At 41.8% G+C, this 18,905-nt stretch overlaps 1 protein-coding gene across 4 annotated transcripts; it reads left to right on the forward strand.

Moving 5' to 3' along the window:
- Positions 1 to 150: 150 nt before the first annotated feature.
- On the forward strand, positions 151 to 17,067 carry ARL9 (ARF like GTPase 9). Of its 4 annotated transcripts, none has more exons than XM_070791481.1 (4): positions 151 to 2,480; positions 6,000 to 6,162; positions 9,189 to 9,364; positions 16,145 to 17,067. In XM_070791481.1, exons 1-4 carry the CDS (start codon positions 2,061 to 2,063, stop codon positions 16,331 to 16,333), a joined length of 948 nt encoding a protein of 315 aa, XP_070647582.1. In that variant the 5' UTR covers positions 151 to 2,060; the 3' UTR covers positions 16,334 to 17,067. The 4 variants fall into 4 exon arrangements, with proteins under 4 accessions (XP_070647582.1, XP_070647583.1, XP_019818363.1 ...); XM_019962804.2 differs by lacking the exon at positions 151 to 2,480 and adding an exon at positions 2,490 to 2,705; XM_070791482.1 differs by lacking the exon at positions 6,000 to 6,162 and having other exon boundaries at positions 2,399 to 2,480.
- Positions 17,068 to 18,905: the final 1,838 nt, after the last annotated feature.

Genomic DNA, 18,905 nt, shown 5'->3' on the forward strand with positions numbered 1-18,905 from the left:
ACCTATGTTAACTTCCTAGTAATTATTCTTTTGGACAGGTTTTTAACTCATGACATATATACTTTGTGTATGTGTGTGTGTGTGTGTGTGTGTGTGTACATTTATAAAAAACCAATATGGATACATCCATTCACTGTGGCACATTTTAAAATAAAAGAACCTAGCAGTGAGTATTGATTGGATTAAGATGTTTGGGGGTATTGGCATTTTGCAGAGGCATCCTGCTAGTACATATAAGAATTTTTTAAACTGAGCATCTGAAATTACCTCTTGCCCCTTCCTGCAAAACCAGAAAGTTAAACTAAGGTATTGAGAGAACAGAGTTTTCACTGAAAATTCATCATGTGGATACTTGTACATAACCAAATTGAAGAGTAAACATTTTTTAAGTTTTGGCTTTTGAGGAAAAAAAAGCTGACACCTTTATTGCCTTTGAAGAAGGGGATCACTTAAGGAGCTCTGTTGGGCAGGCTTCACGCTGCGCAAATGGCGCTGGCTTAGCGGATGGCACTTCCAAGAATACTTCGGAAACTACTAACCTTAAAAACAAGCTTTCTGAAACCTGTTCATTGGTTTCTTTTAAACCTGTTCAAAACTTGGATCTGATGAAGGAAAGTCGGCTTACCACATTAAGATAGTGTTTAGATTGTGGACCGTACTAAAGAATGCTGCTGCTGCTAAGTTGCATCAGTCCTTTCAGACTGTGCGACCCCATAGACGGCAGCCCAACAGGCTCCTCTGTCCCTGGGACTCTCTAGGCAAGAATAATGGAATGGATTGCTATTTCCTTCTCCAATGCATGAAAGTGAATTCGCACAGTCATGTCCGACTCAGCGACCCCATGGACTGTAGCCTACCAGGCTTCTCTGTCCATGGGAGTCTCCAGGCAGGAATACTGGAGTGGGTTGCCATTGCCTTCTCCACTAAAGAGTGCAGTTGAACGAAATAATAAAAAGGACCATCCGTACACTTCTCACACCACCTTTGCAGACCCCCATGGGTATCTAATTTACTATGTATTCGATCATTGGGAACAACAGTTTTGTTTCAGTTCAGTCCCTCAGTCGTGTTGGACTCTCTGTGACCCCATGAATTGCAGCACGCCAGGCGTCCCTGTCCATCACCAACTCCCGGAGTTCACCCAAACCCACGTACATCGAGTCGGTGATGCCATCCAGCCATCTCATCTTCTGTCGTCCCCTTTTCCTCCTGCCCCCAATCCCTCCCAGCATCAGAGACTTCCAGTGAGTCAACTCTGCACATGAGGCGGCCAAGGTACTGGTTTTAATGCCTGGTTTTACCAGTAGCTGTGATCCTGGCAGACTTATCTCCAGAGCGATTTTTTAAAGCGAAATGTAACATTTAAAATAAGGGAACCGGTGACATTCCTTTTTTCCTTAAGCCTCCTGGATAGCGGCTTTAGACGCTGCTGGTGGACTTAAATAGGACGGGTGAGGAGGGGGGAGAGAGCCAACTTCACCCTCCAGACATTATTGACGAGGGGAAGGCAGGAAAGCCTGGGGCTCTCAGGACTCGGGCGCCTTCTCCAGCGCTCTGGTAGGAGACACACGGGCTGGAAGGAGGCCGGGGAAGTGAGAGGCTGAGATGGGCGGGCGAGAAAGGCCTTTCTGAGACGCCTACCCAGTCCAAGCGCATCTCGCCGTGGCGCGCGCTTCCGAGGAAGCGACACCTGAAGACGCTTTTCCTGCTTCAGCGGTCTTTCCCAGCTCCCGCGGGCGGGTCTCCCGGGTCCCCTGGAATGGGCTCGCCCCTTCTTTAGCTCCCACGTTTTACGCTCTTCAATCTGTCTCCCACCCGCGATTCGACTAATCTGCTGCGCGCAGCCCGCTGGCTGGCGAGCGAGCGCAAGATGCCCAAGCTGCAGCCCGGGGCCCTGGGGTGGGAGGGGCTGGCGGTTACCGCGGGGGCGGTGTACGCCACGTGGACCTACGTCTCCCCCGGCGCTGCCCCCACCGCGGCGACCACTCAGGCCCACATCCCGCCCCGTGGCTCCAGCGCGCGGGCGCGCGGGAGGAGGGAAGGAAACCCAGGTGGTGGGGATGGAGAAGGGGAAAGTAAAGAGGGAGAAGGGCAAGGAGCCGGAGAAAGAGAAAATTCAGCAAAAAGAGGAGAGAAACAAAAAGAAGGTGGAGAAGGAGAAAATTAAGGAGAAAGAAAAGGGGAAGGAGGAGAAAATTAAGGAAAAGAACGGGAAGGAGAAAACTGGGAAGGGGAAGGAGGAGAAAATTAAGGAAAAGAACGGGAAGGAGAAAACTGGGAAGGGGGAGGAGGAGAAAATTAAGGCGAAAGAAAAGGGGAAGGAGGAGAAAATTAAGGAAAAGGAGAACGGGAAGGAGGAGAAAAGTAAGAGAAATGAGGATGAAAAGAGGCAAGAGCGGGAGACGGAGAAAGAGAAGGAACAATTCAAGGAGAAAGAGAAGGACAACAGCACGTTGATAAAAATACCGCTGGAGCCGCTGGTAAGAGACCGCTGCCTCGGACCCTCACCTGAGGCCATTGTCCAGTGTTTCGCCGGCTCTGTTACGTGCGAGACCCCCGGTGGGCTCGCGCCCGAAGGAATACGGTCTCGTTTGCCGGCTTTGTATCCGTGGATGGAATCGGAATGTGCCAAGTTTCGAACGACCCATCGCGAGCCCCTTCTCAGCCGCTCGCCCACTCACCCCTAACCCCGACCCTGTGTCCAGGTCTAGTGTTGAAGAAGACACCTTGTTGATGTTCACAGCGGTGCTGGGAATAGCCTTTTTTCCAGCTCCATCTCTGGCCGGCGCCGAACACTAGCCCCCAGACCCTCACCACACGTGCTCTCTCTGTTCCAGTCTTTTCTGCTTTGTGGGGGCGGGGGGAGGGGAAGGTGTAGGTTTCTTGAATTTGTGCAGGATGTGTTTTGGGACTGCCTGGACCTTTTCTCTGGGCGCTCTGGTTGCTATTACTTACATTGTTTTCATATCACCAGCACCCAGAAGAGAGGGTCACAAAGGTTTAACTGAGAGGCCTCAGAAACCAGCCTTTTAGTCATAAAAGGACAGATACGTATGATTCTACTTAGATGGTTTACCTAGTGTATTCAAACTCAAAGAGCAGAATGTTGGGGGATGGGGGGGTAAGCATTTTAATGAGTACAGTTTTACAAGATGAATAGTTATGGCTAGTGGTGATGGTTGCATGGTATTATGAATGGAGTCTTTATCACTCTGGGTTTAAACATGGTTAAGATGGTAAATTTTGTGTTGTGTATGACTGTGTGTGACCTGTGGATGGTGTCCCGCCAGGCTCCTCTATTCTCCAGGCAAGAATACTGGAGTGGATTGCCATGCTTTTCTCCAGGGCATCTTCCCGACCCAGGGATGGAACCCACATCTCTTGTATCTCCTACATTGGCAGGTGGATCCTTTATTACTAGCGCCACCTGGGAAGCCCTTTATGTTGTGTACTTTGCCACAATTTAAAAACTGGGGGAGAAGGAAAAAAACAAGCATTATTTGGCTCAACTTAGTGTGCTTTGTACTCCTGGAGTTCCTGGGCTCAGAGCTGCTTTCTGGTTCTAAACAATATGAATTATTAACAGAGATTTGATCTCTGGTAAAATAGCCAAAGAACTGATGCTTTCAAACTGTGGTGTTGGAGAAGACTTCTAATTAAGAGTCCGTTAGACTGCAAGATCAAACCAGTCAATCCTAAAGGAAATCAACCCTGAATATTCATTGGAAGGATTGAAGCTGAAGCTGAAGCTCCATTACTTTAGCCACCTAATGTGAAGAGCCCACTCATTGGAAAAGACCCTGATGCTGGGAAAGATTGAAGGCACAAGAAGTCAGCAGAGGATGAGATGGTTATATAGCATCACCAACTCAATGGACGTGTTAGAGCAAACTCGGAAATAGGACAGGGAAGTCTGGTGTGCTACAGTCCATGGGATTGCAAAGAGTTGGACACAACTTTGAGACTGAACACACAAAACAGACTATATAGATTCATTATAGTTAAAGGAATAACTTTTAACAAGGAACAGTGGTGTTGAATCATATTTCATGTCTGAACTCTTGGTTTACAGTAACCCCAGCTTTTCTAAGAGATTATAAACGTGAGGAACCTTGTATTTTAGACTAAAAAGTAAGCAAAATGTAAAGCATCAATGACTACAGAATTTCTAAATAGGGTCAGGTTAGTGGCAGCGATGTGATTGGAAAGGGAATAGGGAATGGTTTTTATTCACAAAATTCATAAGATCCAAGATGCCATTATTTTAGGTACCACAGAGAAAGGAAAAAAAATGCTTCCAGCCAAAATATGACATACTATAGACTGTAAAGCCCTCATTTCAGAGATGTTAAAATGTGAAAAAAGAAATCTTGAAACTGATAAAATATGTTGGGGTAGCCTGATTGTGGAGCCATTGGTGGAGATAATGAGGGGACACAGTCTACATCTTGCGGCCATTTCTTGGTCACCATTGCTTTAAAGCATTCATTTAAAATCAACCAATGACATCCCCTTAGAGCAGCATCTAGTCCCTTTTCCTTACCATGACTCTGAGAATGACACTATAACATTTAGATGCAGATGGAAGAGAATGCGGAGGAAGCAGGGATGGATATAGGAAACACCTATGGAAGAGCCATTTGCTTTAAGAGCCATCAATAATTCACTCCAGTAACAAACATTTACTTTAAAACATTCTGTTACTCACTAGACAGGTTACATAAATGATTCCCCGTACATAAGTCTCTATTACAGCAGACCTTAAAACATCTTATTTTTACACAGATCTTCTATATTACAGACAGGAGGGACATGGGATAGACGTATAGTGCTGTTGAGGATCACTTTTTTTTTTAACAGAAATCTAGTCTAAGGCTTCCCTGGTGGCTCAGACAGTAAAGAATCTCCCTCCAATGTGGGAGACCTGGGTTCGATCCCTGGGTCAGGAAGATCCCTTGGAGAAAGAAATGGCAACCCACTCCAGTATTCTTGTCTGGAGAATCCCATGGACAGAGGAGCCTGGCGGGCTACAATCCATAGAGGTCACACAGAGTCAGACGTGACTGAAGCGACTTAGCACGCAGTCTATGTCTAATGACATTTAGTGTTCAAGCAGAAATGTATAAGATTATTATTTTAAACCAATGCCCTTGAAGATGTTTCCAAGTTTTTTTTTCCCCCATATATGAGAAACCTCTTTGGTAAGCTGTTAGAGAAATAGAATTCCTGTGAACAGTCTGACTGGGTTGCTCATTTATTACTGTTTACATTGAAGTTTGTACACTAAAAGCCACCTTTCTGAGCACTCTGAACTTTCTGTTTCTCTCTTCGTACCACTCTTGCCCTTCTTGTCCCTCAAACACTTGTCATAAAAATTTCTAAGGCTGGTGGAATACTTCTTCCTAAAGTTTACATCTAGTTCATCAGGTTTTAGCATGAGATTTTAACTAGTTTAACAATTTTTATAGTCTTTGCCTTTTCATTTAATATTTATATTAAAAAGTACAGAAGAGAGTAACCTTGCCCTAAGAACTTTTAATCTATGATTCAATTTGGGGAGACAAGACAGATTAATATTATGACCTTAGATGCTTACATGCGAAATGGCAGAGTCAATACATAGACCAAGAAGGTCCCAAGACCCCAAACAACAAATTGAATTCTCGTGCAGTCTCCAATGGACATGAACTAGGGAAGCCAAGTGAAGAGTGAAAATTGGCCCTGAAAATATGGCACCTCCTATAAATCCTGATATATATAAAGTATTTATTTGATAAATTGACCAGGAGTTGGAAGATGGAGAGAGGGTATACAGTTAATATCATGTAAGTAATGACTGATTATATAAAATACAAACTGACTAGTACAGTTTGTTCTAGACCTATTAAATTTTTTTTGCAAAGTTTTATACGATTTCACAAATATTGGCAAGCGCACTTCCCAGAGCCAAGAAAACAAGGCCCTGATAGCATATTATTGCCTTATCTTTTGTTTCACAGGAGAAAAATAAGCAGATCCTAGTGCTGGGCCTGGATGGGGCAGGAAAGACCAGTATTCTCCACTTTCTAGCTTTAAACCGAGTCCAGCGCAGTGTGGCCCCCACCCAAGGTTTCAATGCAGTGTGCATCAGCACTGAGGACCGCCAGATGGAGTTCCTGGAGAGTAAGCGCTCTTTCTCAGTGCTTCTGGGGGTAGCTAATAGCTTTTATAGCCACATGGTTGTCAAATCTTAAGCCAGATGCGATGTCAACATCACATGGGTCCTTGTGAAATTAATGATAAAATGAATATGAAATGAATGATAGGTCCTTATGAAATGAAACCCTGGGTCAAATTTTCCTAGACTTTTAGAATGCATATGTAGATGAATGCTAGGGTGCAATGTGGGTAAAATCACTTTCTGTTCCTTTTATTTTCTCCTTTTTCCAGTGGTGGTGATAAAAGGGAGTTGAGAGGAAGGCTTTAGCACCCTCTCCTTTAACAGCCTCCCTCCTCCTTACTACCCCCCCCATAAAAATCCAATCTGAGTAAATATAGTGTGCTTCCTTCTTGAAAATGCAAATATTCACAAACCTCTTATGACCAGATCACAACATATATACTCTTGTAATCAGATCACAACCCAGAAGCCCCTACTCTAAAGTAATTCTGGAGTCACTGCCTCTCAGAATATTGCTGTTTCCCAAAGTTGTATCACATCCTCTTATCTTCTCTTTACACTCTCCCAAATTTATCTATCCAGCCAAACGTACCCGAATGTCACCTGACATCTCTACCTGGCTGTCTCATCGGCCTCTCACACCAAACATTGTCCAAGCAAATGCTTGATATAGCTGCATATCTGTTCCTGTCCCTGTAATCCACTGATCAGTAAATGTCTCCTCACCCATCAAGATGCTCAAGCCGGAGGACCGGGCATTTTCTGTACCCCCACCTCCAGTATGCAAGGAAAATGCTATGAATTTTTGCTTTCATCCAATTGTGAAGAGAAAATGGTGGGCAGAGAAACTGTTAAACCTGTAGGCAAATCTTTCTGATAAAAGCATTATTAGGAATAGAGATTTCAATTTTCTCAGAAGCTATAGAAGAAATAATATTTTTAATGAAATAGATGGCTAAGAAAAGAGTCTCAGAATATAAAAAGTGAAAAAGGGCAGGGTCGGGGGTGGTGGGAAGGAAAGGAAAGAGAAAAAAAAGAAAGGAAGATAGGAAGAAAAAAGAAAAGATTCCAATTAAGGGGGAAAATGGACAGAGCTGTTGGAGTGAGGAGTTTCAACATATGTTTGTCAATTATTAATGGAGTCAAGAAGAAAAAAATTGCAGAGAGTAAATAATGTTTGAACACAGTCAACCAATTTGAGCTAATGAACAATATAAAATTGTCTAATTCTTCTCAAATACCCATGGAACAGTAAACAAACACGGAGCACTGCCTGGGCCATATAGCAAGTCTTAATGGAGTTTTCAAAGAGGCATCATATAAACTCTGTTCTCTAACTATGTTACCATTAAATTAGAAGTTAATATCTAGGGACTTCCCTGGTGGTCCAGTGGTTAAGAATCCACCTTCCAATACAGGAGATATGGGTTTGATCCCTGGTCGGGGAAGTAAGATCCCACATGCCACGGGACAACAGAGCCCATGCGCCATGACTACTAAGCCCAGGCTCTGGGGCCCTCACTCCACCAGTGGAGTGTAGCCTGTACGACACAATGGCGATCCCCCACAGCACAACTAAGACCTGATGCAGCCAACAATAAGTAAATGAATAATTTTTTTTCCAGTCCTGTGCCCTCCCCAACTAATATTTTTTTTTAAAGTTAATAACTAAAAGATAACAATTCCTATTATAGATGAAATGTCATGGTGTTGGCAAAAAAAATGGGAATGCCTGTTTAAGCTCGTATGTTAAAGGATATGAATTACTTAGATTACATTCTTTAAAACACAAAATACTTTGAAGAATGACCAGCCTGGCTCTCTCTACAAAGGAAAACAAAGGAAAGACAAATAAAGACCCTTTCCTATTAGTTTTTGAAATGTTTTTGTTAAGTGCCCATACAGTGTTCTGCATACTTTTTCTGCAAAGGGCTCGAGAGTAGATAACGTAGACTTTGTGGCCACATGATCTCTCTGCTGCTACTCAGTACTGCGAAAGCAACCCAGAGACCATGTGTGAACAAACCTGCATGTCTGTGTTGTCACACAACTTTGCTTGTACTGAAATCCAACTGTGATATAATGTTCATATGTTAAAAAAATGGTAATTCTTTTTCCCCCCAAATGTTTAAAAATGTAAAATCCATTTTTTGTTCACAGGCTGTACAAAAACAGGCAGTGAGCTGAGCCAGGTTTAGACTGTGGGCCATGGTTTGTCAATTTCTGTCCCAGGAGAAAAATAAAAACCAAATTCATTGTATCTGGGAAACTTTCTTCTGGGAAGCATCAGCAGAATGAAATAACCCAAAGACATTTTTTTCCTGAGGCAACTCTTCTTAAATACCCACAGGATCATATTAACTTTTAGTTCAAGATTAAAGAAAGGAAATTAGATTTGGGGTTTTGACAAAGGAAAAAAGTTGTGCAAGAGAGGCTAGCCAATGACATTTAAATCAGTCCATTTAAGACATTTTAGAGAAATGTGTTTTAACCCACCACCCTGAATTCTTTTAGTAGACTACTCCTGTTTACTGATCCATGCTTGATAGACATGCACTGGCTGTCATGACTGCTCTGTATAACAGATCAAGAGGCATCCACTGTGGTACAAATTTGCAAGGTAGAACACCTGAGTTTGATCCCTGCCTGGGTTGGAAAGATCCCCTGGAGAAGGAAATGGCAACCCACTCCAGTATTCTTGCTTGGGAAATCCCATGGACAGAGGAGCCTGGCAGTCCGTGGGGTCGCAAGAGTTGGACCCGACGTAGTGACTAAACTACCACCACGCTGGTCCTTTGTGTGCCAGAACTTAGTGAACCGCTTGTGGAGGGTAAATATCCCCACCAGTCATTTCCCCAGAAACATCACTCTGGTTGTTCTCAGAATTGTGTCTAGTCTCACAGCAGTCTTTTATCAGAAGACCTGCCAGTGTTCAGAAATTACCAAAATGTGCCTTACCTGGCTGCCTCGATAGACTCTTCTGAGATTTGTGTGTGTGTGTGTTTTCTTCCTTTGCTTTTCTTTGTAGTTGGCGGCAGCGAACCTTTCCGTTCCTATTGGGAAATGTACCTGTCCAGGGGCTTGCTGTTGGTATTTGTGGTGGATTCAGCAGATCACAAAAGATTACCTGAAGCCAAGAAATACCTTCATCAACTAATTGGAACAAACCCAGTCCTTCCTCTGGTTGTGTTTGCAAACAAACAGGTAAACATCTGTGCAAATATAAAGTGTACTCAATATTTTTTTATTAATGCAGTAAATAGAAATGTTTACTTTTTGAATTTGATCTTTTAAATTTATTTTTTAAATTTGATTTTTTTTTAATTGGAGGATAGTTGTCTTACAATGTGTTAGTTTCTGCTAACAGAAGTGAATCAGTCCTAATACACAGGTACAGCCTCCCTCTTGGACCTCCCTCCCACCCGCTATCCCACCCCCTGAGGTCATCACAGAGTGCTGAGTTGAGCTTCCTGTGCTTTATAGCAGGTTCCCATTAGCTATCTATTTTGCATAAAGTAGTGTATATTTGTTGTTGTTCTTTAGTCACTAAATTGTGTCTTACTCTTGTGCTACGCCATGGACTGTTGTAGCCTGCCAGACTCCTTTGATGGGATTTCCCAGGCAAGAATACTGGAGCAGGTTGCCATTTCCTTCTCCAGGGGAGCAGGGGATCTGCGCTTCCTGCATTGGCAGGTAGATTCTTTACCAATGAGCCACCTGGGAAGCCTGGTAATGTATATATGTCAGTCCTAATCACCCAATTGATCCCACGCTCTCCTTTCCCCTCTATGTCCACAAGTCCATTTTCTCCCTCTGAGTTTCTATTCCTGCCTTGGAAATAGATTCATCTGTACCATTTTCCCAGATTCCACATGTATGTGTTAATATACGATGTTTTTCTCTTTCTGACTTACTTTATTCTGTATGACAAACTCTAGGTCCAACCACATCTCTGTAGATGACCCAAAGAAACGTCTGCTTTTAAGAGCTAAATATTCAATAATATGCTGTATGTTCATTTCAGTTTATACTATTAGGTCTCCTGGAGTATACAATCAGCCCTCCTTTCAGGGGGAAAAAAAATTCCATAAAGTTCCAAAAAGTAAAACTCCTGTTTGCCACATGTGAGCAACTGTTTTCACAGCATTTACCTTGTATTAGATATTATAAGTAGTCTAGAGAAGGCAATGGCACCCCACTCCAGTTCTCTTGCCTGGAAAATCCCATGGACGGAGGAGTCTGGTAGGCTGCAGTCTATGGGGTTGTTAAGAGTCGGACGTGACTGAGTGACTTCACTTTCACTTTTCACTTTAATGCATTGGAGAAGGAAATGGCACCCCACTCCAGTATTCTTGCCTGGAGAATCCCAGGGACGGCGGAGCCTAGTGGGCTGCCGTCTATGGGGTCGCACAGAGTCAGACACGACTGAAGCGACTTAGCAGCAGCAGCAGCAGAGATGATTAAAGTATATGGGAGGATGTGCATAGGTTATTTGCAGAAACGACACCATTTTATATAAGGGGCTTGAGCAGATTCTGATGTCTTCTAGGGTCCTGCAACCAATCCCCTCACAGATACCAAGTAAAAGCGAAAGTGTTAATCGCTCAGTCGTGTCTGAATGCTTTTCGACCCCATAGACTATAACCTGCCAAGCTCCTATGTCCATGGAATTCTCCAGGCAAGAACACTGGAGTGGATTGCCATTCTGTTCTCCAGGGGATCTTCCCAACCCAGGGATGGAACCCAGGTCTCCCGCATTATAGGTAGATTCTTTACTGTCTGAGCCACCAGGAAAGCCCACAGCTGTAAATTCGTTCAGAACAGAGACTGTCATTCACCTTTGTGTCCCATGTAAAACCTAGTATACTACCTTGTATATAGTAGGAAGTCAACAAATCTGTTAAGTTTAATCAAATAAACATTTACTGACTGTTGAATTGATTGCAACAAAATCTTTGAGTGCTTACTATATATAATGGGCTTCCCTGGTGGCTCAGATGGTAAAGAATCTGAGAGACCTGGGTTTGATCCCTGGATCGGGAAGACCCCCTGGAGAAGGGAATGGCAACGCATTCCAGTATTCTTGTCTGGAGAATCCCAAGGATAGAGGAGCCTGGCAGGCTACAGTCCATGGGGTCGCAGAGTCAGACACGACTAAGTGGCTAACACACACACACACACACACACACACACACAATGTGTCAGTATACAGAATTAGTTTTAGATTAGCTAGCCTGACCTGAATTTCACACACATGCATTAAAGTATTAAACACTCATGAAGAAATGGAAACCTTGTGCAGTGTTGGTGGGGATGTCAAATGGTGCAGCTGCTATGAAAAACAGTATGGCAGTTCCCTACGAAATTAAAAATAGAATTTTCATATAGTCCAGCAGTCCCACTTCTGGGTATATTATCAATAGAATTGAAAGCAGGAACTCAAACAGATGTTTGCACACCTGTGCTCATAGCAGAATTATTCCCAGTAGCCAAAAGGTAGAAGCAACCCAAGTGCCCATCCACGCATGAACGGATAAACAAAATGTGGTGTATACATACAGTGGATATTATTCAGCCTTAAATGTGTCAGGAAATTCTGACACATGCTACACCATGGATGAACTTTAAGGACATTATGCTAAGTGAAATAAGCCAGTAACAAAAGAACAAATAATGTATGATTATACTTTTATGAGGTCCCCTAGAGCAGTTAAGGGCTTCCCTGGTAGCTCAGATGGTTAAAGAACCAACCTGCAATGTGGGAGACCTGGATTCAATCCCTGGATTGGGAAGATACCCTCGAGGAGGGCATGTCAACCCAGTCCAATATTCTTTCCTGGAGAATCCCCATGGACAGAGGAGCCTGGCAGGCTACAGTCCGTGGGGTCGCAGAGTCGGACACGACTGAGCGACTAAGCACAGAGTAGTTAAAATCAGAGAGACAAAAAAATAGTAGTTGCCAAGTGCTGAGAGAGGGAGAAATGGGAAGCTATTGTTTAATGGGTACAGAGTGTCAGTTTTACAAGTTGAAGAGTTCTGAAGATGGTGTACAATAATGTGAATTTACTTAACTGTACACCAAACTGTACATTTCAAAATGGTAATATGGAAAATTTTGTTATGTGTATCTTACTACAATAAAAGAAATTTAAAACAACATTAAACATCTATAGCATTGTGCAGGCATACCTAATTTTATCACACTTCACTTTGTTGTGCTTTGCAGATACTGTGATTTTTACAAATTGAAGGTTTGTGGCAACCCTGCATGGAGCAAGTCTATATGCGCCATTTCCCCAACTTCTTTTTCTCACTTTATGTCTCTGTGTTGCCTTTTGGTAATTCTTGCAATATTTCCAACTTTTAGAATTATTATATTTGTTATGATGATCTCTGATCAGTGACCTTTGATGTTACTATTATAAAAAGATAATGACTTGCTGAAGGCTCGGATGATGGTTAGCATTTTTTTAGCAATAAGGTATTTTTAAATTAAGGTGTGTACATATTTTTAGACATAATGCTATCACACACTTAATAGATTACAGTAGTGTTAAAGTAAATTTTCTATGTACCAAGAGACAAAAAAAATTCTTGTGACTCACTTTATTGCGGTATTCACTTTATCACAGTAGTCTGGAACCAAATTTGCAGTATCTCTGAAGTGTGCTTGTAATGCTGTAGCCTCTCTCTCAATTGCCAGGCTTATCAGTCATAAGAGTTCCTACCCTTTCTCCCACTCCTATGAGTGAGTGTTTATGGAAGTAAACTAAATCATTATAATGATGATCTAAAAGTAGGAGCCTATATTAAAGTCCAGCATAAATGCTAGTCCAGCAGATTATTTTTTTTAAAAGGCTGGAGTTTTTTTTGTTTTTGTTTTTTTAGTTAACATCTTAAGTACCACAAACTGTGATGATTTAGAAGATCATGGTAAATGTAAGTGAGCTGTATAGTATTGCATTGCATGAATATACCACCACTTTACCGTTTTATTGTTGGACATTTGGGTTATTTCCAATATTTCATTGTTGTAAAGAGTTCTATAGTGAATCTTCATGTATGTGTCTTTTCATAGACGTGTACCAACAGTTCTCTAAGGAATTGTGAGGAATTACTGGGTTTGGGGATTTGTACCTTGTGGCTCAGCTGGTAAAGAATCCGCCTGTAATGCAGGAGACCTGGGTTCGATCCCCGGGTTGGGAAGAGCTCCTGGAGAAGGGAAAGGCTACCCACTCCAGTATTCTGGCCTGAAGAATTCCAAGGATTGTATAGTCCCTGCGCCTTTCACTTTTCGTTCACATATTCAGTTTTACTAGATATTACCAAGTTGCTTTCCAAAGATATTGAACTAATTTATTCTTCCTACCAGCAGTATATGATAGTTTTTATAGCTCTACACCCTTGTTAATACTTGGTTTGTCAAACTTTCATTTTTGCCAGTCTTGTGAGAATGAAATTTTATCTTATTATTCTAATTTGCATTTCTTTAATTACTAGTGAGCCTGAACATTTTTTTCAGATGTTCACTGGTTATTAGTTTCAAATTAGTTTCATTCTTTGAAGTAAATTTCCATATCTGTGAATTAACTTTTAATATCTTTCCCCAAATTCCTATTGGGTGTTTATCTTTTCTCATTTGAGTTGTAGGAGTCTTTCATATCTTTTGGAAAAATAATCCTATTTCTGTTACATGCATTACAAATATCTTCTCTAGCAACCTATTGCGGAGAAGGCAATGGCACCCCACTCCAGTACCCTTGCCTGGAAAATCCCAGGGATGGGCGAGCCTGGTGGGCTGCTGTCTAGGGGGTCGCACAGAGTCAGACATGACTGAAACAACTTAGCAGGAGCAGCAGCAACCTATTGTTAACATTTTATTTTGTTATGGTTCTCTTTTTAATACACAGGTTTTCATTTTTAATACTCCAATTTATTGATGCTTTCCTTTGTGGTTTATATCTCTTCATCAAATTGAATAAACAGGACCATTTGGTGTCAAATTATAACTTTTACTGGGGTTTAATAATAAAATGTTTGGATATTCTCAGACAGTAAAGAATCTGCCTGCAATGCAGGAGACCTGGGTTCAATCCCTGGGTCCGGAAGATCCTCTGGAGAAGGGAATAGCAACCCACTCCAGTATTCTTGCCTGGAGAATTCCATGGACAGAGGAGCCTGGTGGGACATAGTCCCTAGGGTCACAAAGAGTTGGACTCAACTGAGCAGCTAACACACTTTCTAGTTTAAGGTCATCTTGGTTATTACTCCTTGATCAAAGTAACTTAAGCTTTTAGATGACTCATTGTTTCAAGTTATTACATAAATATTTTTTTAAAAGTCATCTTACTGTCGTTATTCTTTGAGTGATGACATCTATTAGGGCAAAATTATGTGAGCATGGAATACACCTGATATTTATCCCTGATGTTCTTTTATCATTACAAGGAGCCCCTCCTCCCTTCCAACACCCTTCTATTTTCTTCCTCTCCAATTCCATTGGTGGCATTTCTTTTAACCTGAGACATCCTCCACATGTTACTAGATTCATTAAAACAATTGCAAAATTCACTACTTGCTCTAAGACTAAATGAATTCAGGTTTCAGACAGGCAATAAAGTGGAAGAACCAGAAAAGGTAATGATACCACATGAAGAAAACCTCACACTTACAAGAATTTGATAGATTCATATTGGTACAAGAAAAAATGACAATATTGTACTATTTTAAAACTTTGGGAGAACACCATGAAACAAAAAGCCAATTACAAATTCAATGTTAAGAGTGAAAATGTTTAAACTTTTGCAGAAGACTTAAAAACTGTAACTGAATCTGCATATGTATTTAGGAGAGGGAATATCAGAGGTTATTTGCTATAAATAATTCTTGTTGTGTGAGAGGCAAAGAAATATGTTTCGATCTTAGCATGCAGCATAAACACATGCTTTTTGTCTCCTCATTTTAATCTCTCCCCTCTCTGCTTCTTCGGATGGGTTTTCCTCCTTTAAGCCTTCCCCACTTCTCCATCTCATCTTCTTTCCCTCCATCTGTCCCTTGCCTCTCAGCCTTCTTCACCTACTACACCATTTTCTAAACTTATTCTGTCCCTGATCCCTTCTCTACTTCCCTCCTTCCCCCCAAATTTGATGTAAAACTTTTTGTTCAGTAGAAATAATTTTTGCAAAAGAAAACTTACATTTGGCAAATGCTATAATCAATAAGAGTTGGACATGACTGAGCGACTGAACTGAACTGAACTGATAATCACTAAAATATTATATGGACAAAAACCAATTTAATGAATCAAGCTTCTATTGTAAAGACAAATTAAAAATAATCTTGGAGGGCTTCCCTGATTCTTCAGTGGAAAAGAATCTGCCTACCAATGCAGGAAACACAGGTTCGATCTCTGATCCGGCAAGATCCCACATGTTACAGAGCCATTAAGCCACAATTGTTGAACCTGTGCTCTAGAGCCAGGGAGCTGCAATTACTGAGCCCTTGCGCTGCAACTACTGAAGTCCGAGCTCTACAGCCTGTGCTCTGCAATAAAAGAAGCCACCACGATGAGAAGCCCAAGCACCACAACTAGAGAGAAGCCCATGCAGCAACAAAGACCCAGCACAGCCAACAATAAATAAATTATTAAGTTATTTTTAAAAATTAAAAAAATAAATCTTGGGAAAATTCAGACAAAATTGGAAAAACAAAACTAGAAGCAGATCACACTGGTTAGGAAATTGATTAAGGTATTATATTGGCTTAACTTTGTTCCAGAAAATACTCTTGATAATAACTCATAAATGCTGATATAATTCTGATGAAAATCTTTATATTCAAACAGCCTTTAGGATCCTAGTAATGGGATTACAATATCCTCGATATTATAATGGAGGTTCAGTCATTGAGAGTAATAAATGTATCTATCCAAAAATGTTGCAAAGTAACCAACTTTTTCTCAATTCTTTTTCCATTCTTATGAAGGATCTTGAAGCAGCCTATCACATTACAGATATCCATGAAGCTTTGGCATTATCTGAGGTGGGAAATGACAGGAAGATGTTCTTGTTCGGAACCCAGGTGACTGAGGATGGCTCAGAGATACCTTCCATTATACAAGATGCCAGAGACCTAATTGCACACCTGGCTGCAGACATGAGTGATCAGGCATAGCCCACTGCGAGACTCATGATTTGGATGTCACCAGGGAACGTGACGTGGCAGACTGGAAGCCAAAATTTCCACTTTCAAATAAAAAATAAAACATTTCCTATTTTCTCAATGCACGACACATATACACATACAAGATAATGTTAATTGATTAAAAGGATCTCTATTTAGATTTTGAACTTTAAAAGTATTGATAAACAATGTATTTGGAGGGATTTGGATTTTTAATCAACAAAATTAAAGTGAAAATTAGCAAGCATTCATCCCATTTGTAGTTTCTCGGTGAAATGACATTTACATTAAAATATTCTAATAACTTTCCTCTTTTTCAAGTAAATCCAGGTGTATTTCTGCAGGGAGCTGCCCGTGAGAACGGGGTCCTTTGTCCGAAGGACACAGCTCTGGGAGCTACCTCAGTCCTTGAGGGTTTGCTTGCAAACATAGCTCTCTGTCCCGCCACCCCAGAGATTAGGCGCTTATTTACTGCAGGCACCTGGAGTTCTGTGCAAACTTCTCACGCACAGAGAAATGTTATCTGGTGTAAGAAGTAATAACAGGGAGCCATTCCCATGCTCTCAAGATTTCTTGTGACTGTTTGTAAGATGTATAGGCCAACCAAGAAAAAATGTCAACTGTCTTGTCTTTCTCACGCTCTTCTGTATAAATATGAGATGCTGAATAAAGTTGGTGTCAGACTGCGTCCCTTCATGGTGACGTGTCTGAACCTCTCGACCCCATTTTTGTAGTCTCTTGCTTTAGTTTCTTTCTTAGCCCCCCTGTGCACGTTCTCGGGACCTGATGGACTTTGCCGGCTGGCACCGGCATATTTCCTTTAAATGGATCCATTTAACAATGTGGGAAAAGAAATCAGGATAGGGCAATAAGAAAAGTAAACACTATCAAAGTCACATAGAAATACAAATTAACAGCATTCAGAAAGATTTAAGAATGGCTTCTTTCTAAGAAACTACCACTAACAGAACACCGTAGGGATTTGTGTTTCAACTTCTTGATATTTTATTTTTTTATATAGATAAGCTTTATCTTTCCTAGAAATATTTAAGAGTGATAACTCTGCTTACCTACAGATATGATACAAATCCAACTTTTAACCTTAGTGTCTTCTCCTGATTTCTTTTTTTAAAAAGACTTCCAGTTTCCAGTCCAGCATGTAAGAAGCTTGGAAGCCATGAGGCCATTCTAATAAGTAAAAAGCTGAACAGACTGAAAGTTCAGCATTGGAGAGACTACTGGAATACAGAGAATAACAGTTTACCAGAGCAAAGACTCCTAATGGGAAACTCCCCATGGGAACCAGTGCCTGCCTGTTAGTCACACACTTGTATCCAGCTCTTGGCCACCCATGGGCTGTAGCCTGCCAGGCTCCTCTGTCCATGGGATTCTCCAGGCAAGAATACTAAAGTGAGTTGCCATTCCCTTCTACAGGGGATCTTCCCAACCCGGAATTGAACCTGACCCTTCTGCATTGCAGGCAGATTCTTTACCACTGAGGCACCAGGGAAGCCCCACTGGGAACTAGTGCCAGCGTAGAAAAACCAGAACTATAACTGATAGATTGCTGGTTGCTCAGACTACTCTGAAAATTAAAAAATTCTAGGGGAGCCCAGTCATAGGAGGGCCCCCAATTTTTTGAGATTTACCTCCAGGACCTTGACCAGATTCCCTCAATAAATATTAGAGAAAAATCCCCTGGTGCTTCCAAGGGAGGGGAAAAAAAACCCTTTTGAAATATGCCAGAGCATTCTGTTGTTCTTAACAAGGTCTGCCCTCAGGGGAAACTAGTTAACCAGTGCCTAGCCTAGAGTCGGAAACGACTGAAGCGACTTAGCAGCAGCAGCAGCAGCCTGCTGGAGTATTATTGTGTTCATGTGTGCTTGCTTGTGTCCTCTGCAACCCCATGGACTGTAGCCCGCCTGGCTCCTCTGTCCATGGGATTTCCCTGGCAAGAATACTGGAGTGGGTTGCCAGTTCCTCCTCCAGGGGATTTTCCCAACCAAGGGATTGAACCTGCTCCTTCTGCATTGGCATGCAGATTCTTTACCACTGAGCCACCTGGGAATCCCACTCCGGTATTACCAGAGAGTAACCGGAGCATAACTGACCTGGAGGAAAGGAAATACCCAACTCTAGTCCACTCCAGTCATTCTGTTCCACTTAAGAGGGCAGAAAACTAAGACTTAAGTCTGCAGTCCAGAGGCACAGAGTCTCTAAAAGGCTGAGCCCTCATCATAAGACTATAGAATATTCTCCCTTCCCCCACCCTTACCTCACCAACACATTGCTAAAGGCCTGTTTACAGAAGTTCCTTTTACCCAATACATCATGCCTGGCTATCAGGAAAAGCTACAAGACATAGTAAAAGGAAAAAAACACAGAAGAGACACAGCATGCACTGTACAGAAATGAAGAATGTTTGATGGGATTGTTAAAAGACTAGATACAGCTGAGGAAAGAATCTCTGAGCTTGAGGATATCTCAATAGAAACTTCCAAAAACTGAAAACCTAAGAGAGCAAGGACTAGAAAAACAGAACAGAATATGCAAGGACTGTGGG

The sequence above is a fragment of the Bos indicus genome, chromosome 6, assembly GCF_029378745.1.
Source record: "Bos indicus isolate NIAB-ARS_2022 breed Sahiwal x Tharparkar chromosome 6, NIAB-ARS_B.indTharparkar_mat_pri_1.0, whole genome shotgun sequence".
Taxonomy (NCBI): domain Eukaryota; kingdom Metazoa; phylum Chordata; class Mammalia; order Artiodactyla; family Bovidae; genus Bos; species Bos indicus.